The 22,468-nt window shown below is 64.8% G+C and overlaps 1 protein-coding gene across 1 annotated transcript in view; it reads right to left on the bottom strand.

Annotated features, from left to right (window-relative positions):
* Positions 1–22,468, bottom strand: part of MCF2L (MCF.2 cell line derived transforming sequence like) — a 124,894-nt gene that overhangs the window by 27,264 nt on the left and 75,162 nt on the right. Inside the window, 3 exon segments of the mRNA XM_045978175.1 lie at positions 6,351–6,441; positions 18,323–18,437; positions 20,650–20,733. Of these exon segments, the coding sequence (XP_045834131.1) occupies positions 6,351–6,441; positions 18,323–18,437; positions 20,650–20,733 (290 nt within the window).

Raw genomic sequence — 22,468 nt, 5'->3', positions numbered from 1 at the left:
GCATGACCTGGGGCAAGTGCCCGACCTGCCTGTGCCTCTGTTTCCCCGTCTGGAACACGCGGTGTCTCGTGCTTGCACGGAGGCTCCGAGACGAGGCGTGACAGAGTTTTAGTAAAAGCCCATTCCAGGCACCGGTTACTCCCAGACGCCGATTTCCGGGAAGACCCCGTCGCTGAAGGCAGAGGTTCTGGAGGAACTGAGTCGGATTTCCGCGTGGCTGTGCCAAAGCCGCCGGAACACGACGCTCAGCAGAGGACGGCAGGGTCTGAGACGAGCAAAGCCCACAGCGCGGCCCAGAGACCCTGCTGTGCCGGCTGCGCTCACAGCTCCGTGCGTCCCGGCGCCTTCACCGTTCCCCGCCGACGGATGCGCCGGCTGCCGCCGCAGCCCAGGGCCCCCACACCCACCCTGCTCTACGCGGGGCCGGCAGATGCGAGCCCCGGGGCCAGGAGCCAGCAAGGAGCTGCCCCAGCCTTCTCCCCGTGACCCTCCCCGTCCCAGTAGGCGTCTTCGGGCACACAGAGGCGCCCTTCCATCTTCGTGAGGCCCTGGGGGCAGGACCTTGACAACACGTGTACCCTGGGCCGCCTTCCTCCCTGGAAAGCAGTCGCTGCCTGGGCGTGGGCTGCCACTGAGCCAGTGACACCCCTGGTCGCACCTCAGACCGGGGCCCCCGAGTGTCTGATCCAGTGGGTGCCATGGGGGCTGGAGCTCCTGGGAGAAGCCGGTGCCTTAGGAGCAGGGACCCCGGGACAGCTCAGCTCCTGGCCCATAGGCCTTGGGGTCCCCCAGGTCAGCCGGTGGTGGGGTCCTGGTCTCTCCCCCAAAATCCCACAGCCAGATCTGCACTGAGCAGGTCCCTGGGACCCGCTGGGCCTGATCTCCACATGACAGCAAGTCCCCGGAGCAGAAGAAAAGCCCGAGAAGGGCCCTGACCAAGGTCTGGACCCGTCGGCGTCGGAGTGACCCAGGCTGGTGCCTCGCCGGTGCCTAGACCGGTTGGTGGTCGGCCCTTACCCCGGGCTCTCCTGGTCGCCCCTTCCTCTAGGCCCCGCAGCCAGTTCCAAAGCCTGTGACTCCCCCCCTGGCGCCTGCCCTGGGCTCCCCACTCCTGGCCGAGCAGGCTCCGCCCCCTGCCCCCACACAGCCCTGAGCCATTCCCCACGGAAGGGCCACGGGGACCCTGTGCGGAGTCAGCCGTGTCACGACGCCCTTCTGAGCAAACCCTCCAGCGGCGTCCCCATCCCGCAAACAGACCCGAGTCCAGAGCCCGCCCGCCGCAGCCCCCCCAACTCAGCCCTGCCCAGCGCCCCGGGGCCCGAGGGCCTCACTCCACCAGGAAACGTACCCGCCCCCACCCCTCTTCAGGTTCGCTGCCAAACAACACGCATCTCCCAGCCCTGATTCTCCGCTGTGCATGTCTCTGACCCAAGGCCACTGACGACCGGTGACATTCCTGGGCCCCCACGTTTGGGCTCCTTGTTGGGGTTGAGCTGCCGCCTGCTTACTGGTGACCCCGGGCTGTGTCTCCAGCCCTGTGCGCTGGGCTTCTAGCGGGGGCCCCCCCACACCTGCAGGCACCGCCATCCCCAGGGCCCCAGGGTGCTGCTGACAGTCGGTCACCCGTGCCTCTGGGTGGGCGGAAGCTCGCACACTCCCCAGGGTCCCCGACGTGTCTGTGCGGCCACTGTGGCCCTGGGGACGAGATGTGGGCAGCGGGGTGCTGCGCTGTGTCCCAGCATGGCCGGACACAGCCTCCACATCGGGGCACGTCCACTCGCTGGCCCGCATCGGGCCTGGGAGACCTCGAGGTGTGCCCCAGCAAAGCACGCCAGGTGCCCACGGTGAGGCGTCCGTCCTCCGTCCCGTTCACGTGGACGGCCCAGGCCGTTCGGCTCCTTTGAGCAGAAAGGAAAGGACTCAGAGGAATAGTGGTGAAGGTCGGGGGCCCCGCGGGCAGATTCTGGGTCACCTTCGAAGAGACGGCAGCACCAACCTGTCACCGGCATCTGCGAAGCTTGCCGCCGCCATTTCAGGAAAGCTCCTTACGAAACCCTCCCTCTGGGGTGACAAGGATCATCGTTCCCAAATCTCAGTATCGTTTTTATCGGCCTCATTGGGCCCTCTTGGCAGGTATGCTGTGAGGCCGGGAGCTCGGACTTAAAGAGGAAACAGAGTCTGTCCCCCCCGAGATTTTAGGAAGGTGAGCCCCACGGGCTGCGGGGGTGAAACACACCCTCCCCCGCCTGCTGTCTGTTCTGGTCTTTCCGATTCTTCACCTTCCCGAATCTTCCATGGACGGCGCAGCTCTAAGACTCTGACCGCGTGAGAAGACGTTAGGGATCCACACACATCTGAACACAAAGACCAGGCACCAGACTTTGGGCTGGAATCAGCCGTGTGGGCTGGAGCTGAGAGATGCCAGCGCAAGGGGTTCACTGTGCAAGCAGGTAACCGGAAGGAGGCTTTGGTGACAGCCGCAGAATTCCTCGGTGACCACAGGAGGGTCGTAGTGGGCTCCATGAGGTCAGAGGACGTTGTCTACTTTCTGATGGTCACGCAAAGGTCATGTGAGACAGAGAGTGAAGTGGATTCTGGATAGACGTCCTCGGGCTCCTGTGCGGCCAGTGTACCTCCACGGGAGGCCCTCCTGGGGCTCGCTCTGCTCCTGTCTTCACCGCCGTCGGTGCGCAGCACCTTGGGCACAGACTCCAGCAAGCGGCGCCTGCTAGGAACTCACCAGCTTGTTCAATGCAAGACTGTTCTGCCCCGTGGGGACCCCGCACACAGCTCTAGCCCTCCTCACACACGGATGGCCCTGGCCTTCCAGGGGAACCCACAGTCCCGCCCCACACAGACTGACGCCTCCTTCCACCGAACCGCCTTCCGCTGTGTGCTCTGGGACACGCGTGAGCTTGGATCAGGCCCCTCGCAATGTAAACACGCACACTCCGTCACGAGTCCCCAGAGGCCCACACGCATGCGTCCTGCAGGGGCTAACATGGGAAACGGAGCCCCAGAGGAGCATGCCCGGGTGTTTTCCAGAAGACACCTCATCCGTGGCTGGTGCGGACCGTCAGGCTGGGTCCCCTTGTCTGCCCCCGTGTCCTCCAGCCGTGACCATGACCGGGACAGGCGAGTGCGCCCATCGCCCCCGGCAGCGCCAGAGAGCTGACAGGAGACCCGGCAAGCCTGCTTTGGGGGACCCCGGACTCGGGCTCCTTATCTGTCTGTCCCGAGCCAAGCTGAAGGCTTCCGGACAGAAGCCGCTCCTCCTGACGAGGAGGGCCTTGCTCAGGAGCCGGCACGCACAGTGTCTAAACACAGCCCCCAAATTCCAGCTTCACGGACACGCGGCCCCGCACTCGGGCGGCCAGACCCATCTGGACTGTGCCACCGGCTGGCAGCAAACTGTGGCCAGGCGCTCGGGGACTGTCCGTGGGGCAGGGCGGCGCCGCAGCAGAAACGTCTCAGGGGCCCCGACCGGGCTGCTGCGGGGAGATGCCTCCCCAGAGCGCCTCCGGAGGGAGCACAGGCCACCGAAGCCGCCGTCTGGTCCCCAGCCGCAGAGGACAGCGTCTCTGGGTCCACTCTGTCCCCAGGCCATTCTCCTGCACGGGGACGAGCGTGCCGGCTCTGTCTCCCCCCGTCCCACCGCACAGCCGCGGTGGAGGTCTCAGCACACACGCCCCGGGCTCAGGGATGGCCGCCACACACAGGGCAAGGGGACCTGGCGCACAGCCTCCTGACTGCCCTGCGGGACGGCTCGGCGCTGCTCAGGCACCCCGCGTGTGTGCAGCTCAGCTCACGACCCGCGGCCCGGCGACGGTCGGTGGCCTGCACCCCACCGGGCCGCACGCTTCTGGCTTCCTCCACGCTCTGTTCTCCAGGGCTCGGTGCCCGCGCAGCCCCAGGCACGGAGTGGAGGCTCCAGAAACGTGCTAACCGCACGCGCAGGTTTTGGCCGGTGACGACGCAGTAAAGTCATACAATAAAAAGAGTTAATGAGAGGGGCGCCTGAGTGGCTCAGTGGATTAAGCCGTTGCCTTCGGCTCAGGTCATGATCTCAGGGTCCTGGGATCGAGCCCCGCATCGGGCTCTCTGCTCCGCAGGGAGCCTGCTTCCTCCTCTCTCTCTGCCTGCCTCTCTGCCTACTTGTGATCTCTCTCTGTCAAATAAATTAAAAAAAAAAAAAAAAAAAGAGTTAATGAGAAATCCTGACAAGCTCGGAGGCAATGCTAACTGCTGGGGCTTCCAAGCCAGGACTGGGCGCCCCGAAGCTTACAGGGAAAAAGAGACTCTAAAAGCTTCGGTTTTAATTGTGTACAAGTTTGTGAAAACGTTAAAACTCAAACACCAACTTTTCGGTTTCATCACAAAACAAGGGTTTAAAGATGGGCCGCTCGCCTTAGAACCCGCCTGGCCGTGCAGTCACGACACAGGGACCCGGGATGGGCCTTGGCGGGAGGAGGGTGCAGCTCGATGGCGGGGGTGTTCGCAGGCCACCTCAGTTCTTAAAAGTAACTTCTCTCTTTCTTAAGAAACTATCCTGGATTTGGGGACGCTCCTGTGCCTACCCAGGAGCGACCGATGGCCTCAAGAGGCGTTCACGGACAACCCGTCTCGCGGGGGCCTGGGCTGGGCGCCTGCCACCGGACTGCCAGGAACCTGTGTCGTGCAGGCTGGAGCAGCCGTCCTGCCGGAGTGGGAGTCCGAAAGGAGCACTGCGCCGTGGGGCGACGGGGAGCGGGAGGAGCAACGGGCAGAGGCTGTTCCCTGCCGGGACGAGGGCCCTCTAGGGACAGGCATGCGTGAAGAGGAGACGCCCGTGACCAGCACAGAGGACGTGCCCGGGGGGGCATTAGGTCAGGGCCGATAAACATCGAAGGCCTGAGAGACTAAATCTGGAAGACGTTGTTATTATAACCGTGTTACGTTCTGGAACGACATACTTGGCTGGGACGTCTCCAGGTTCAACCCAGGCCCGATGTACTGATTTAGGAGATACTCTTCCTGAGTCCTCTGCGCGTCTGCCCAGGGTTCTGCCCTGTCGTTCTGACCTGCCTCTGCCACGCGACACCACGCACAAGCCCGCCCTAGAACTTGGAACGAGGACGTGGACATGTTGGCTGTCAACTGCTGATGGCGTTTCCAAGTGCTTTGTGGGCCTCACCGGCATTGAAAGGGAGAGCTAATTTCATACGAGTCTGCTTCTTCTGAAGCGTTTCTAAGTGTTGATTTGTTTCAGATAAATGACGGCTCAGGACGCGTGTGGGGGAGGGACGAGGAGCGGGACACACGTGTGGTGGGTGGGGACGGGGAGAGGGACGCGTACCGGGTGGTGCGGGGAGACCTTTTCTCAGAAAGACAAAGGTGGGACCCGTGAGCCCAGGGACATGTTTGCGCCGAAGCCGCGCCCAGGACAGACAGTGGACTCCGAGCCTCCAGCCCCGCGGTGCCGGACACGGAGGCATCCGTGCGGGAGCGAGCGGTTCGTCTGTCACGCCCGGAGCCGCAACACAGCCGCCTCTCGGGTCAGCAACCAAAGATGGTGTGTGCGTGCGTGCGTGTGCGCGTGCAAACAAGACCCGGAGCCAGAGGTTAGGGGGTTCCCTCCCTCGGGTTGGGTGGTTAAGAAGTGCATGGGAGCAGGGAGCTGTCCCGGCCAACGACCGCAGCCGCGGCTGCTCCTGGTCCCCTCGCTGCCTGCCGTGAGCGAGCGTGGGCGGCTCCATGAGGAGCTCGTGGGCAACTCTTCCCCCGCCGGATCGTCACCGCAGGCTCAAAACAGCGAGCGTGGAACCGAGAGCCGCCCTGCTGAGCGTGGAAGGTGGCCACGGGGTTGCTGGCCGCAGGCTCGGGTACCAAGGAGGGTCAAGGTGTCTGGGTTGTTGGAAAACTAAAGGGTAAACACCCCTCTTGGGAAAGAAAACGTCCGTTAGGGAAAGCCCCTCCGCGCGGCTGCAAACGCGTCGCCTGAGGTTCTCTGGACGACACAGGACGTGCTGCTAACTCAGGACCTTGTGTCCCCTGAAGAGCGGACACACGCCCTCGGCGTCGCCCAGACCCAATGGTCAGAACAAACCAGCTGCTGGAACGGTTTCTAAATGATAAAGAGCCCGCTCAGAGCGAACGCATTGAGAACACACTCACGCACACCGTGCACACGCGCGCACACTGCTCCAGCGAGTCCAGCAGCCCGGGGGCCGCGGGGGCCGGCACACCGCACGGTTGGCCAGCAGAGCGCAAGCCGTCACCGGGCAGACGGGCGACGAGGACAGACGCGGTGCTGTCACTCGGCCGAGGGGACGGACAGAGGCAGGTGTCAGAGCCCAGGCATCCACACTTACTGCTATCCGCAGGATCGACGCCTTCACGGACGTCCATTTGTCCTGCCTTCGGTCTATGACCAGGATGAATCCGACGCCGGCATCCTGCAGGCTGAAACGGGGACAGAGACGCGCGTTAGCATGAACAGGCTCGCGGGCGTTCGCCTAAGCTCTGAGGAAACCTCACACCGGGAAGCCCGGGGCGGCTTCCGCCCTGCACGGTGAAAGGCATGCCAGGCCGGCATCTGAGCAGACGGCTGCGTTTCCACGAGCCTTGTCCGGGCAGCTTGCAGAGCGGCTCTCATCTAAAGACGACAGACACCCGCCGTGTGCTGCTTACACCCCGCCCCACGCCGGCCGTCTCGCGGCGCAAAGACCCCGGCAGACCCCCGTGCTGGGGCTGCGACCCCTTCTGTTCCACCCCAACAGCCGATCACGGTCCCTTCCGGGTTGACCAGCTGGCTGCGCCCTCCAAAACAAGTGTCGGGCTCCGACGCCACATCGGTCCTGGCCTCTGAGGTCCCTGCATGTGTCCACGTTATAGAATGTGGCATTGCTTGATGGCGTTGCTACACTCTGGGGAGATCCCCGAGGCGCCCGCAGGCTCACAAGCGTCCGTCGGCAACGGGAGGCAAGAAGTGGCTCCCTGCGGCGGCGGCGCCTGTGGCGGAGAGAGCGCTGAGCGGCCGCGGAATGACAGGTCCGACCTCAGCCCAGCACACGCCCGAGTCACCGTGAGGACCGGGGAGGTCAGGTCGGTCGGACAACCCCCTAGCCAGGCAACTGTGTGCGCCGGCTGCGGCCGCCGCCAGCCCGACCCCGCCGCGGGAAGAACGGCCCAAGGCGCCGACGTGAGTTTCTCATCTCCAAGTCTGTGCCCTTCTGTGACCTTCTGTGCCGAGCCACTCATGGGTGTAAACGACAATCAGGATGACACGGAGCAGGTGTCAGTGATGCAGGCTGCAAGGCCAGGCGGCTGCACGCGTTACCTAACAAAGCCAGGGCTGTCCGCGCGTCCTTCCTGCTCCGCTTTCAGGGGGCGACGGCCATGCGCAGGGCAGGGGTGCGGCCGGCTCTGTGCGCTCCCCCGCTCTGGGGAGGAGGGGCTCCACCTGTTCCCTGCGGTCCGGCTCAGTCACAGCCACGGCCTTCGGGGGCTGCAGGCACAGGCGTCGGCTTTCGTCAGAGGAGCCCTTCTGTGTGGAGACGGGCCCCCGGCACTGCCGTGGAACGAGGTCGGCTCTTCGGCAGGGAAGGTCTGTTTGTTGCTTGAGCGCCGGCGCCGGGTGGGGTCCACGGCAGCCACACTCCCCACACGCTGCCTGCAGCCGGCCGGGCTGAGGCTGGGCGGGCCAGCGAGGAAGCTGCCAGGCGAGGGGAACCCCGGTTCCCACACTCTGTCCTGGGCTGGCTGTGGGAGCCCGGGGAGCCACGGCAGGGAGAAGAGACAGCTTCCCTGGGCAAGCTCTGTCCAGGGCAGGGGCTCTGCGGACACCGCCCTCCCAGCCACGCAGCCACACAGCCCCCTTGGAGGGGGCCGCACAGCTCTCAAGCCCTGAGCAGAGATCGTCACCTGGGCTCTCGGCCTTCCTGACGGGGGGGAGAACAGAGGCCCCAGAGACGCTCGTTTCTGCCGCACACACCAGCAACCGCCGGACCAGGAGCGCGCACCCCATTCTCCAGGAGAGGCGGTACCAAGGGGGCCGGGAATGGGTCAGGGCTCTGGGGGGCTCCTTGAGGCACACGGATCATCTCAATTTCCTTTCCCTCAAAAACGGGCACCCAAATGGTGTCGGCCTCTTGGGGCTGCTGCGAGGGCGAATGGGTCATTCCTGAAACCCATCAAGGGCTTGGTAGCTGGATTCTCACTCTCGCTGCCTGACCCCATGTCTCCCCTCTGCAGAGAAGAGGGCCCAGTTCCGTCTCCCCTTCTCGCTGAAACGTCCCCTGGAGGGACTCCCTGTCGTTCACGATGGGTAGGTTCCCTTCACCCTTCCACATCCGACGTGGGAACCCCACGCCTTGTTGGATCTTCCAAACCCAGAACATTCTCTCCTGTGGCCCAAACGCACCCATTTTCTGCCACAAAGCCCACGCGCTGGGCCCCACACGGAGCCCAATGCCCTCAGCTGAGTGTCGGTGTTCATGCAAATGCAGGGCCGGGGGCAGGGCCAGGTGCTGGCCACGGGCAGGGCGGGCCCCAGGGCCTCCGCCCCCTCCCCATGTCCCTTCACGCTGCCGTTGTCAGAAGACCAGCGTCACACACAGGCATTGATCAGAACACGGCAAAACGCCTGTCAGCAGCCCAAATTGAAACAAATTAATAAAATGACAAATGAAACACCCGGAGAAGGGGCGGCTCGGCGGCTCAGTGGGTTAAGCCTCCGACTCTCCGTTTCAGCTCAGGCCTTGCTATCAGGGTCGTGAGTTCAGGCCTGCACTGGGCTCCATGCTGGGCGTGGAGTCTGCTTAAAAAATATGTGTGTGTATTTACTGTAGATACATAATCTATGTTTATACTGTTTGTGTGTATAGACACACGCACAAAGAGACTGTACATTAACTTATCCCGAACGCCAGATCTATTTTTAACCCTCGTGACGGCCCCACGAGGAGGACACTATCTCTCCAACCCAGAGTCGGAAAATGGAGGCTCAGAGAGGTTGAGTCACTTGCCCAGTGTCTCACAGCAGATGAGCACAGACGGGCTAAACCCCGGGCTCCGACTCTGGGTGCTCTCAGTCCCCTGTAAGCTGTCTCCCGGACAGCCCCCTACACGGGCCCAGGCAGGAGCCCTCCTTGGGGTCTCGGCACCGCTCCCGGGTGTCAGGGGATGTGCTGAGGGAGCGCTGACCCCAGAGGCAGACGCTGAGGCTGCCCACGTGCCAGGACCCATCTTGGGGCCGGGACACCCCCCCGAGTACCCATCCTGTCTGCACCACCCTGGGGACTCTGGCCCATAGCAACACAGACTTAGGAAGCTGAGGCATCTTCAGGACGTGGAGACTTTCTAGCTTCCCATACACCACACAGCTGCTGCTCCCGAGCAAAGTCATGCAGTCCGTGCCACCAACAGCGGGGGCAGGAGCACTGACCGCGCCTCTCAGAGGAGGGTCCCACTGTGTCCCCCGGGGGAAGGACTCCAAGGGGAGCCCTGCTTCTGGCCCCCAGCCACGGGCCCCTGAGCTCATACATCCAGGGGACAGGGCAACGCAAGCATCCCTGAGAAGCCGCCCCCCAGGGACCCCGATGCTCCAGGCTTGGGCTGGTGGTGTGGACGGGGGTGGCAGCAGGAGAGGCCAGCAGCCACACCGAAGGGTTCCAGTACACAGGACACACATGGCCTGGCAGACGGACAGATGGCTGCCTCAGACCTTGCCTTGGCTGGCTTGGAGTGGCCTCTGGACAGCTGCCCGGCTGCCAAGTGAGGCTGACCAGCTCACACAAACTCTGTTTCTGGGCCCACCACACCAGTGCCCTCCCTAACGCCTGGGTGGCCTTGGTGGCCCAGGCCCACAGCCCTGCCGTGTGGGTGCCCCCTCCCCATCCCTGGGCAGGAGCTGGGAGCAGCCTGAAAAGAGTCCGGAAGCAAGGGCTGGGCGGTCCCCACAGTGAGGTCTGTGGTCAGCTGCACCCCTAGGCCCGCCCCTGGCCAAGCTGCATTTCGGTCCCAGGCCCGGCAGGGGTGTGGGGGACCCACCTGTTTACACCAGCTGGTCACGGCCGGAGTCGCAGGCAGAAGCCAGGCTTACAGGGCGAGACCCTGTCGGTAGAGGGTGGCCGTGCTGGGGACAGCGAGGGGATGGAGCCGGCGCGCCCCTGCACACCAGAGCTGCCTCGCCCACCGCGGCACACGGGGCTCCCGGTGCTGGGCAAGCCCGACTCTGAGGCCCAGTGGGTCACCTCTCTCCGGAGCTCCCGGGGGCGGGACAACACGGCTGTCCCGCAGACAAGCCCTGAGGGATTCCTGTGACGCAGAGGCCTTCGGGGACCCAAGCTTCTGTCCCAGGAAAGCTCCGAGGAGGACACTGGGAGGCGGGGGCAGGGGGTAGTGGCTGCTGGACCTGGGGCCCGGGCGGGGCCGGCAGGCGAGTGAGGCAGACGGGGGGGGGGGGGGGGGGGGCGGGGGGCACCTGAGAGTCAGCTGTCCCCAGACTCATGGTGAGGGGACACTGGGGTGGAGCGGACTGGAGGGGCTCAGGACACGGCAGAGAGGTGTTGGGGGCGTCCTGCTGGTGGGAGGGGGTAGAGGCGAGCCCTCAGGGGCGGTGGCAGGGTGCAGGCTGGGGCCGTCGGGAGGAGACACCCTTCGGAGGAAGTCTTGGTTGGGGAAGCAGGACGGAACTGTCTCTCAGGTCCGAGACAGCGGGGCCACGGCCTCCAGGCACAGCAGAGGGGCTGCGTGGGGTCCCCATCAGTGCATCCCCACCCCCCCCGCTGGCCCCTTCCTTTAGGTGGCCTGCACAGGCCGGCAGGGCTCTTGGAAGACAAGTCGGGGGCAGGGCAGCTTCCCAGAGAAGCTCGTGACCAGGCTGGCCACACGCACGGTTCGGGGCTCGCGGGGTGCCCATCACAGACACCCACAAAGCCCACCGCCAGGACTGAGAACGCACGGCGACCAATGGTGCCCTCCTGTGGCCGGGAGTGAGTGCTGCCTGCCACCCGGCCGTCCCAGGGTGCTCCACCAGGAACGTGGGGGACAGGCCCACTTCACAGGCTGCGCTGGTGGGGACGGTGAGTTCCAGGAGCCCCCGCCCCCCCGTCTGTCCTCCCTCCACTCTCTCTCCCCTCTGGGAATGGCCAGGGGTCCCAGCTGCCTCCCAGGGATAGAGGGTTTGGGAAACCTCCCTGCCAGCTGTCTGAGGGGCCAGAGCTGCTTCTGAAAGCGGGGATGCTGGGCCGGCCCTAAGACAGTCCCGCTTCACGGCAGAGCCGTCGATGCTGGGGCTCCTGTCTTCCCACCGGCTCGGTCCAGATTTCCAAGCACTGGAGGGAGCAGAGCTGAAGCCGTGCCCGGATGCCCAGGGGGCTACTGGCTGCACCAGCTTCCCGAGCCCCGGCCCACCGGGAGAGCCCTCACCGGCCAGAGCATCACCTGAGGGCGTGTGGCCCGGCTGTTTGAAGTTAGCGGCTGCGGAGGGACAGCAGGCTTGGTCCACTCGGCCTCCTTCTCTGGGCGGACAAGAGGCTCCTCTGGAAAACCGCCGGTCTCAAGCTGATGGTTACGGACAAGCCCCGGACTTACCCTTCTACCTTCCTTTTAAATTGGCGATCAGTGACCCCAGAGCTTGGAGGGGCGGGGCCAGGATCCCACGGCCCTCTCACGGGGCAGCTCAGAGGTGAGCCTTGCTGGGGCTCCATTGCTGGGCTGGGATACACCAAGAAGGACTCCTATGACCCAAGCCACCTCTGTCCTTGTGTGTGTGCGAGGGACAGCGTTTGGTCCCATGCCGTCTGTGGTGGCCGCTTGGACCCTTTGCTGCCCAAAGTCCTGGAAATCCTCTAGAGCCTCACCCACTGACCCACCCATCTCCGGCCGTGCCCGGCCCCCAACCCGGCCGTCGGCACAGGGCACGAACAGCTAGACCCAGGGTGGGCTCCTCCAGTCCACCGAGGGCGGCGTCCCTGTGCTCTTGCACCCAGTGCCCAGGACCCGAGGGTCTGCTGACCTGTGCCCATCCCCCGCCCGTCAGGGATCGCTCCCCGATCCCATCCTGATGCCACGTCCGCACTCACCACCACTCACCGCCCTTCCCCAGCCCCGCCGACTTGCAACTTTCCACCAGCAGCAAAACTATCTCCTTAATTATGGCTACAAATCCCTTTAAAGAAGTTAAGCTTTGTTACTCTTGTGTCCCAAAGACTGACTAGGCAGATGGATGCGGCCTGTGTCTACAAAACAGAGCTCTGGCCCACGGCCTGCAGTGCCCAGCCCAGAAAACCAGCCCACTGCGTCGGCCGCAGCCGACAGCCGCGCTGCCGCCAAGAAGTCACGCGGCGAAGGTGACGGCTGGCTCCAGCAGCGATCCCGGAAGCCAGACACCGCCCCCTCCGCCCCCCTGGGCCACCTGCCCCTGCTGGCCGGGATGTGCTCCGTCATGGCCGCTTCCCCAGCTCTCGTCCTGTGTCCAGGGACCAACCAGAGAAAGCCCAAGGTGCTTCTCTGACCCTCTTGCAGGAGGACGAGGGTTGCATGCTGCTCAGTCAGCCCGCGTCTGCGAGCGATGTTTTCTGGACCGCGAACACCTACAGGTTCCAGCGAGCCGGGAAGCCTCGTGGTCGGGCTGCGCGGACAGTAAAGCTGAAGGGTTTAAGGAGCAACAGCTCCCGCTCAGCCTGGGGGGGCTCAGGCCCTGTGGGCCGGAGGACAGTGAACAGGTGCCTCTCGGGCGTGAAGGGACCACAGGTACCCGGGACACCTCAGCAGCATCAGGCCTGTGGTGACAGCGTGTCCGAGCAGCCCCCAGGAGGCCGGCTCAACCTGGCATGGGACACGGCACAGGAGACACGATCGCAGTGGTGGGCAGGCCCCTGGCAGGAGGCAGTCACAGGCCCTTGTGTGTCCCAGACCGTCCCCAGCCTGCGGCAGGACGGCTGTCGGGTGCTGCAGGCCTGGAGCGCCGCACTCTAGGACCTGACGCCTCTTCTGTCCTGACGCTCTCAAGCCCGGTCCCCATCTGACTCCTTCCCCCTGCGTTTGCCACAAGTGTCTCCTCACCACCCGTGGCTGAAGCGCGAGCACACGTGTCCCCTGGGCCACCTCCAGCCCCGTGGGACGGACATGCTACCGAGTGACAGCAGCGAGGGAGAGGCCTCCCAGCCTGCAGACCGTACCTCGCACCGCAGAAGGTCCTTATTTCCAAGGAGGGCAAGAGCTGTGGTCTCCGGTCCTGGGCAGGGAGTCAGGGTACTAATCTCTTGCCCTTTTCTTCATAAATCAGGGCGTGGCCGCTGGTGACCTGCTCTCCCCATCGCGGACAGAACCCGCTCCCATCTGAGCTGCCCGGCGTGGCCACGTGTGAACAGAAATACGGGGAGCACGGCCGACTCCTGAACTGTCCTGCTCGGATAGTTTCCATTTTTAAGTTGCAACGGCCACACCTGGCTATCACATTGTCGGCGGTGACAGAGAAAGGTCACTGCAACCAAGGGAAAGGGCAGCGGGGCGGCAGCTTCTGGCCCTGGCCAGGAGTGCACAGCCAGGAAGACAGAGAGACGGGCTGGCAGGGAGGACTGCGTGGCGGGTGGCGGTCACTGAGCTCCCAGAGCTTCAGACCACGTGAGACGACGGGCTGAGCAGTCATGGACGGCAAAAGCCCTTTCCTTGCTAGTCACAGAGCTGGGGGCGGAAGGACCTCCCCGCCGTGGCGTCGGAGACGCATTACACTCAGATCGTCTCCAAGGCGTTCCATCTCAGAACCCCCAAACCAGCGACACGCAGGACCAGGCTCTTCGTTATGGGGGAGTCTGCAGGGAAGCGGGGGCACAGGGGAAGCCGCGTTGGGCTGGGTGGGCTGACGCGACTCCCGCAGAACAGGCTCCGGGGGCTGCTGGGAAGGGTCCCCGCGACACACTCCGGATGGAGCCTGCTCGTTCTGGGCGCGCCTGTGCCTCCCAGCGCGGAGAGGCACGTGCCCCCGGATGAAACAAGGTTTCGACAGTACCCAGACTCATCCACGCGGGGAAGGAGGCTGGCGGTGCACGGGGGCCTCCCCTTCTCTGTGCAGTGTGAGGGGCTCAGTACACACTCATGTGCGCACAACTCTGTCTCTACACTCGGACGCCGTGGAAAAACCCAGAAATCCCGTCAGCGGCAGGAAGAAAGGTGCTTCCAAAAGCACCTGCTTCTCTCCTCCAGCACAGTCCGTGCTCATGACGTGTGTGTACACAGGTGTGAGCATGCGTGCATCTGCGTACGTGCATGCTTGTGCACACACGTGTGCGAGGCTGTACGTGCCCATCGTGGGGGCCGGCGGGGGGACAGGCGCGCTCTCTCCCCGGCAGCTGGGTGGTTGAACCAGCCAAGGAAAGTCAACGTCATCATCAGCTTCCGCTAACTCTAGAGGCTCCTGAGTTCCGTGTGTGCGACCTCTAACTGCTGAGCAGAGGCCGCAGAGGAAGGCGACCCTCCAGACCCTGGGGCAGGGGCGCATGAGGCCTCCGGGGCCCAGCCTGGGGGGTCTGCAGGGCTCCCGTGTGGAGGTGCCTGTCCCGGGCTCCTAAGCCGCTTTTTCCAAGAAAAGTTGGGAATCTTCTTCATGTCAGCAACTCTGTGCACGTGTGACCGTGCGCAAGTGTGCATGTGTGGACGTGGGGGTGGACGTGTGCGCGTGCCTGTGCGAAGTGTCCCACGACTCTGCTGTGGGGACGGACAGGATCACCCCGAGTTTGGAAACCAGGGCTGCCCCAGGGCGGGTGAGAGGAAGGAGCAGGTCGGTGGGGGCATGCTTGGAGGGGGCGGGGCCAGGGGTGGGTCCGCAGGAGGGGGCGGGGCCCAGGTTTAGAGCCACAGGCCCTGGCCCCTGCCTCTGAGCCTGGGCCCCTCCCCTCCCTTTCCTCTTGCTCTTCCCAACCCCCCTCCCCTGTGCACAACCTACTTCATTTACTGAGAAGGGCAGGAACAGGACGGTGTTTGGTTCACTGTGGGATCCAAGGGTGTCCAGAACCCAGACATTTCTCGCAGACAGTGATGGGGTGACCAACCCGGGTGCCCCTCTCTAGCTTGGTCCCTGCTGTGTGCAGGTCACAGACGCCCCCCCAGGGCAGGGCCCTGCAGACGGTGCTGATGAGCCCCTGAGGAATGGCCAGCTTCCGAGGGATGAGCACAGCAAGACGAAAACCTCTGCCTGGGAGAGAGCTCCAAGGGCCGCCCACAGAGAGGCCCCCACGGGGCTGGACACCGGTTGACGGCTGACCGACCTGTCCCAGCACCTTTCCACGCTCCCTTGACCGAGGCTTCCGGAAGACCACGTTTCCCGTTTACTGCGTGTGCGGCACACAGACAAGGCCCGCCGCGGCGTGATGCCGGATTGCAACGGTAACTACCAGTCTGTGTCGTGGCTGAGCCCGGGGCATTTGCACGCACGATGAGGACGACCGGCACAGCACGTAGTAGGGTGTTTTCAAAGATGGAGCAAAACCACGAGTTCACATCTCAGAGAAGCAGCCTGTGTGCGGGCTCTGTGCGTTGGATGGGCACCACCGTGGAAAAGCCCAGGCCGGGCCATCCTGCTGTCCTTCTCCCTGTGGCCCTGCGGCCCTGCAGCCACAGCCCAGGGGAGGGGCTGCGCCCTGTGTTCTGGACGGACCCTGCCATCTCCCCACCCTGGTGGGTCAGGACAGGTCTGTGCGGGGGCAGTGGTGGGGGCGTCCCGGGTCCCCACAGGAGAGCCGAGCCATGGCCCCCCTCCCGAGCTGCGGTCATCCTGCAGACGTGGGCACGGGGCCCTGTCATTCCTCGTGGGTGTGGTTTCTGCCCCACGGTACTGACGAGCAGGACTGTGGGGAAGGCAGCGGCTCTGGGGGAAGACCGCGCTGTCCCTTCTCTAGCGCTCCGCCCAAACAGGCCCCCTTCGGGAGCCGACCTCCACGGCAACACCAGGGTCAGGACTGACAACCCTCCCGAGGTAGCGGCGAGAGCCCCGGAGAGGCCGCGGGGGCCTGCCTCATGCTCGACGGCCACCCAGCACCCGATTCCTGTCCTTCTGTGGGACCCCACGGGGGCCTCCGTTGTCTTCTCGCATCATAGGCACGCGGCGTCGGGCAGGCCCAGATCCGCCTCTCGAGTACCTGCGCTTTCCGTCACCCACCTCCAGAGAGAAGCGCAACGAGAGAAAACCACACGCTGACCAATGCCCACAGCACTGAGCCCAGGGCTCCAGGCCCCTAGGCAGCTCGACAGCCCCAGGGAGCGAGAGGCCCAACCTCACCTCCTTCCCTCTGCCCGCACCTCGGCCGTGCCCATGCTCTCGGAGAGCGGCATTCCGAGAAGGGCTCCTTCTGGGGGGTGGAAGAGGAGAGACGGAGTCTGCTCTCCTCGTCGACGCGGCAAGTGCAGGGGAGACGCCGTGTCAGGCAGTCCCGTGACCCACTCCGCTCGTCTGCGAATGCACTTCCGTCGTCCCACACGCGCTGTTCCCGACCAGCAACCTTGGGCCGGCATGGACCGAAACCACGGTGTCATCACCACGTGTCAGATAAGGTCCAGGAAGCCTGGTGGGCGAGGGGCCCTGATGGTGGACAGCCTGCTTCTTCTCTAGGTGGGTGTGATGGAGGGCCTCCCTGAGGAGGTGGCCTGAGGCATGAAAAGGAGCCATCTGACATGGTCCACTGAGGGGCAGCAAGTGCAAAGGCCCTGAGGCCAGAAGGTCTGCCAAGATTGGTGAGGGTGGGGACCCTTGGGCAAGGAGATATGCAAGCCTGGAAGGCCCGAGAGTGTGCCCTGGGCCCAGCTGTCCCCTCCCAGCATCGTGCATGCTGTGGCCTGGGGACAGGGCTCCCCTCCATGCCAGACTCCAGATAGAACACGATTCTTTGACTTTTAAAACTCCAGGAACGACCAGAAACAGTGCCTGGTGACCTCCACCCCGCACTGAGTCATCTCTGCAGCGAGGCCACCCCTGCCCACTCCGGGCACCGAGTTCTGGGCTGGCCGCCGTGTCCCAGACCCAGGACGGCCCGCACCCAGAAGACCAGGGACTGCACTGGCGTCCACGGTCAGCTGCCAACCCCAGCCATCGCCCATTTTCTCTCTAAATCCCCTTGAACTTGTTTTTCCCTAAAACCACTGTGAGTTCAGTCATCTCACATGCAAGGGGCTGCCTGGTCCCGCACTCCTGTCCCCCATGCCCGCCGCTGTGCACATGCGGGAGGGGACAGAGTTACATTCCTTGGTCCCCACCCTCGGCGTCCTGGCCTCCCTTGCGCCAGGAGCCTCCTCGGTGCCTCTCCCCAGGGTGCCGGCATCGTCCTGCCGCCTCACAGCGGCACTCCTGCCTGGCGGCCTCGGGGGCAGAGCAGGGCTGAGCCCGCAGTCCTGTCTCTGATCCCGAGGCCCAGGGACGGTGAAAGGAGGCGCTCTGAGGTATTGCTGCCCGACCAGGAAGCCCCTCGAGGGCGCACGGCCAGCCCAGGGACCCTAAGGAAAGCCGCTGACTCCCAGGGCGGCTGCCGTCCCTGCTCCGACTCAGCCACCCACAGTCCGGGGCTCGGAAAGAAAGGAGGGCAGACCCCACGTGACCCGGCCGTGACCCCACTCTTGTCCTGCCAGGTGACTACTCAGCACCCACATCCCTGAGGAGGGCTCCGCAGCCCCCAGGTTGCTAGAAGGACCTAGGACCCCCTAGCTCTGACTGGTGACAGGGCATCCCTGGTTGGCAGTTTTCATACGACAAGAACCAGCTGATCAAACTTGCCGTTTTGGTCTGTTTTCTGGCTTAGACTAATTCACGGAGCTCTGAATTGCATGAATTCAGAAACCTGTCCTTACCGACGCGAAGGAATGAGGACGGTGTCCACGGGGACACAGGAGGCTGGGCTTCTGCCCTGTAGCTGACCGCCTCCTCGCCCCGATGTCCCCGGAGGTCCCCGAGGTCCCCGTGAGGACATCTTGACCACTGCACCATGGGTTTACTCATCAGGTGTGAGGTGCACATCTGCACTGCTTCTCGGGGTGCCGTGGGTGACCCTGGAGTGGCCCCAGGTGGTGTGGCCTCTGCCCAGTGCGGCCGGGAGGCCACAGACAAAGCTTCCCTGCCTTTCTGGAAGAGGGGACGCAGAACCACCACTGGGCAAGTCGCCTCTGGGGTCAGTCCCCCACCACGAGGGACCTAGGTCAGGCCGAGCCCCAGCGGGTCTCAGAGCCACTGTGTGCTGTGGCCTCCGAGCCCACGTCTCCCAAGGGGAGGGCTCGGGATGCCACCGGCCGTGAGAGGCCCTGAGCCCCCTGGGCAGCACCTCCCTCTCTGACCGCCACGGAGCTCAGCGACACGCACCTGGGGATGCTGGTGAGGTAGGTCATGACATTCTGGAACTCCTTGTCGGGGACGTCGCTGAAGGCCGGGTAGTCCGGGAAGGTGATGACGGGGCTGCCGTCCTGCCCACGTCCACCTGGGGAGAGAGAAGGCAGGACTGAGCGCGGGCGCCTCCCCGAGCTCCACCCTCTGCTTCGAGTCCAGCGCGCTCGGTCAAGGCCGTGCTTGTCAGCAAAGATGCATGTGCTTCTCAAGAACCTCTCGGCGCGCAGGAGCGATGCGCATTCCGACGATCCCCCGTTACCCTGCCTCCACGGGCCGCCCAGAACGCCGGCTGTGCTGCTTCCTGTCCTGCTCACTCGGTTGACCGGCAGTTCTCTGTGCCGGGAGCTGCTCTAAACCCCGCACGACGCCCCGTCTCCTACCCTAGCCGACCTCCCGAGGCTCCAGACAATCGGGTCCTTCGACAGCGTGAGGGGGGAGGACAGTGGGCAGGCGGGGGCATCAGAGGGACTTTGGTGGAGTTGGGTGTGTGGCTTGGGCCTGGGAACAGGCTGAAGGGAGGCTGAGTTTGGTCTGGGGCTCCCGTGGTCTGAACTGTCCCACCAATGACCCAGGGAGGGGCAGCTGGAGATGGTCCCCTGGAGGGACGGGCCCCCGCCCCTGCCCCCTTGCCGGGCCTGTCGCAGGCAGCCTGAGTGATGCTGTTTGGCTCTCCAGGCCGAGCCGTGAGACACGGCCGCGTCTGCTCTCCCTGCTTGGAGCTGCTCCTGGACGCTGAACGCCCCGGAGCACAGCCTCGGGCCCAGCACGTGGAAGCCCGCCCTGCCAGGGAGGGAGCAGCTGGCTTCTCGCAGGGGCCCCCAAATGCCATGCGTGCGAGTGAAGCCCCTGGACGGTCCAGCCAGCCCGCGCCACGCAGGGCAAGAACCACGCGGCCAGCCCTTCCAGAATCCCGCCCGGGGACTTAACGATAAACCAATAGAAGGGGTTGTCTCAAGCTCCCTAGGCTTTGGGATAGCATGAGCAGCGAGCGTGGACTCCCCACACCCTGGATCTCCTTGGAGGGCACAGGCGTAGCCGCTGCCACAGCTCGGGCCCCTGGGCACCTCCTGGGGTCTCCGGGCATGTCTGGCACTATCCTGCCGTATGACGACAACGTCAAAGGCAGCAAGTGTGATGGGCATTGACGGAGTGACGCTGAAAACCTCACTGTCTGGAGATCTGGGGGAGCCGGGCAGCAAGCTCACCCTCCCAGAAGCAGGGCGCACCGCAGGGGCACTGGGGGCAGGGTCGGGCGCGCCAGCACCGACATTCACCGCGGGAGGCGCCGGCTGCAGCATGAACCGGGACCGTCTCCCGACAGCGTCACTCGGCCGAGCCCCCAGACTCACACCCCTGCGTGCGGAAGGAGCCGGGTCCCCGCAATGCCCAGCCAGCTCGGTCCGGCCCACGGAGGATGACCTCACAGCCACCGAGGGGGACCTTCTTCCCGTCCACCCAGTCCCCTCCCAAGCCGCTGGCTGGTGTTCGAACACTCGAGGAAAGGTATGTCCGGAGGGGCTTGGGGCCGGGGCTCTTCCTCCTCCCTGGGTAATGCCAAGAGCGGTGGGATCGTGACCTGGAGGAAGAACGCCCCTCGCCGGGACGGGGGCTTCACAAGAGGGAGCACCACCTTACTGCGGACGAGGCCTCCCAGAAACCCCCGTCCCGCCGACAACCTTCAGTTTCCGCCGGGGCCCGTGAGCTCTGGGACCACATGTCAGGGCCACACGTCAGGGCCACCCGTCAGGGCCCAGCCGGGGGAGCGGCTCCCAGGCCAGGGGACCAGCAGGTGAGCCGGGGAAGGGCCAGGGCAGCCCCGGGGCAGCAGGGATGGTCTGGGGACTCAGGCCCCAGACCTGTGGGTCGAGTGCAGGACCCAGGCCTGCAGGGAGGCGGCTGCACGCAGGGTCTGGGGTACCGGGAACCCCAGGATAGGCGCTGGGGCAGTCGGCCGCTCACACGTGCGGCAGAGCTCCGTGGCCTTCTCCATGGAAGGTAGTTGTGCTCAGCCAGGCGGCCCCAGCCCCTGGACGCTGCAAGAGTGGGGTCAGCTGTGCCCTATTCCTAGGAATGTTCTGGAGTCTGCAGGCAAGAGCACTCGGCCTGCATCCCTCTCAGGACCCTGAGCTGCCCTCCCCCGGGGCACCGCACAGCATCTCCCAGCCCCCGGTGAAACCCAAAGCAGCCCATGTCATACGCCATGTCCCCAGTTCCCACGCTTGGATGGGACCCACAGAGTCCCAGGGATCCCGGGAGCCCTCAGCCTGGGGTGCGGACCCTCCTCCGGCCCTCCCGGCACTCACCGGACAGATACGCGAAGCGCTTCTTCAGCTGGTCATGGATGTCCGCGGCGCAGAGCGGGCTGATGTCCTGGTGCATGATTTCATCTGCGGGGAGAGCAGACAGACACCGCTGTCATTCCCAGGAAACCGCCTCACACGGCCGCGCACGTCCGCGAACACCGGAGGGGCCGGTGGGCACGGGCTCGGGAAAAGGGATTTCTGTTTCCAGTGCACAGAAGCCTTTGTTTCTCAGCGCACGGAAAGCGGTGTGCCAGGAGGCTCATCAATATTTGAGATGTGGGGAGTGTCAGAGGCACGGAGAGAAGGGGGGGCAGGAGGAGGGACGGACAGACGGCGGTGCCGGCAGGAGTGCAGGGACGTGAGGACAAGGTGCCTGTGAGTGGCACCCGGGAGCCCACAGCCGTTGCCCCCTGCCCTGGAAGCGGTCTGGGTGCCCCCGGGGCCGGTACAGCCCGAGCAGACCCCTGTAGGTCAGCTAGGAGACCTGGCCACCGTGGGTCCACACCTTTGCACATACGTGGGAATGTGCAGGGCTCTGTCCTGTGCCCCGGGCCCCCTGCCTGCCTGACACAGACACAGACGGTGGGGTGCCCAGCCGGGTCGCTGAGCAGGACGCCAGTAGGAAAGCGGGTTCAGCTTACACGCCGCCAGTCCTAGGTCAGGGGCCTGGGGAAGGGCTGCCCTGTGTCACCGTGGAGTGCGTGAAGCTGGGGCGCCTGCCCTGCTCTCACGTCTGCCGGCCTCGCCAGCAAGCAGGTGACCCAGAGCCAGACCCCTGCAGAGTTGTGGAATTCGCATTCTGGGACATTAACACCATTTTTCCAAAGACACTCAGGACGGTGGGGATGACTCACAGTCCTGCTACACCAGTTTACGACCCGCAAACTGCCCGGAGGCCCCAGTCAGGGAGCTCTCTTCCGCCCTGAAGATCCCCGCGGAGGCGGCAAAACGCGCCCTGCTCGGGCCAGCCCGGCAGCCGGCTCTTCTGGTCTGCAGACAAGCCTGTGTAGACGCTGACACGCTGGGCGCACAGGCAGGCCTCTCCGGGAGCTGCCTGCACCCGACGGCCTTGCCCGCCAACCCTGCCTGTGCTTGAGGGGGCGCGCAGGGCTCCGAGCCTGCTCGGCCCCATGGGCAGCGGTGGCCATGGCTCTGGGCTCAGGAAGGGACAGCAGCTCGTGCCCGTCTGACTCAGGGCGCTGGGACCTGCATGGCCTCCCCGAGCAAGGCCATGGCCCACGGGCCATGGGGAGGCTCAGCCGCCGCTCTCCTTTGTGGGTGGAAAACAGGGCAGGGGACATCTGCTCCGAGAGAGCTCGGCGCGTGTTCCTAAATTCCAGACCAGGTGACCCGTGCTGCCGGCATGCGTGCACTCGTTTGTAGCGAGCCTGGACGCGGCGGGGCAGGGAAGACATTCAGATGTTCCTCGTCTCGGCAGGAAGGACTAGCACGTGGTGAAGACCACACCCGTGCACCACTTCAGCCTCCAGAACCCCAGAGATGCCGGTCGTGGAGCACAGACCCGGGAAGCCAGGCCTCCAAAGTCTGGAGACGGGGCAGGGGCGGGGGAAGGCGGCAGATACTGAGCAGGCAAGTCCCTTAGCCGGGACCCAGCATCGGGACGACCATCGCCCAGATCTCACCACCACCAGCACCCCCAACTCCCGCCAGATCCCACCAGCCCATGAGGAAAGACGACCATGGGCGTCCAGGCCTCTGACGGTGGACGCTGCGTGGTCCCCTCAGACCGTGTCTGCCCGGAAGAGGCTTCCGGGCGGCACCTCCTCCCAGAGTCCAGAGCTCAGTCCGGCACTGCATA

Source organism: Meles meles, chromosome 14 (assembly GCF_922984935.1).
Source record: "Meles meles chromosome 14, mMelMel3.1 paternal haplotype, whole genome shotgun sequence".
Lineage (NCBI taxonomy): Eukaryota > Metazoa > Chordata > Mammalia > Carnivora > Mustelidae > Meles > Meles meles.
This window is presented reverse-complemented; position numbering and strand designations above follow the sequence as displayed.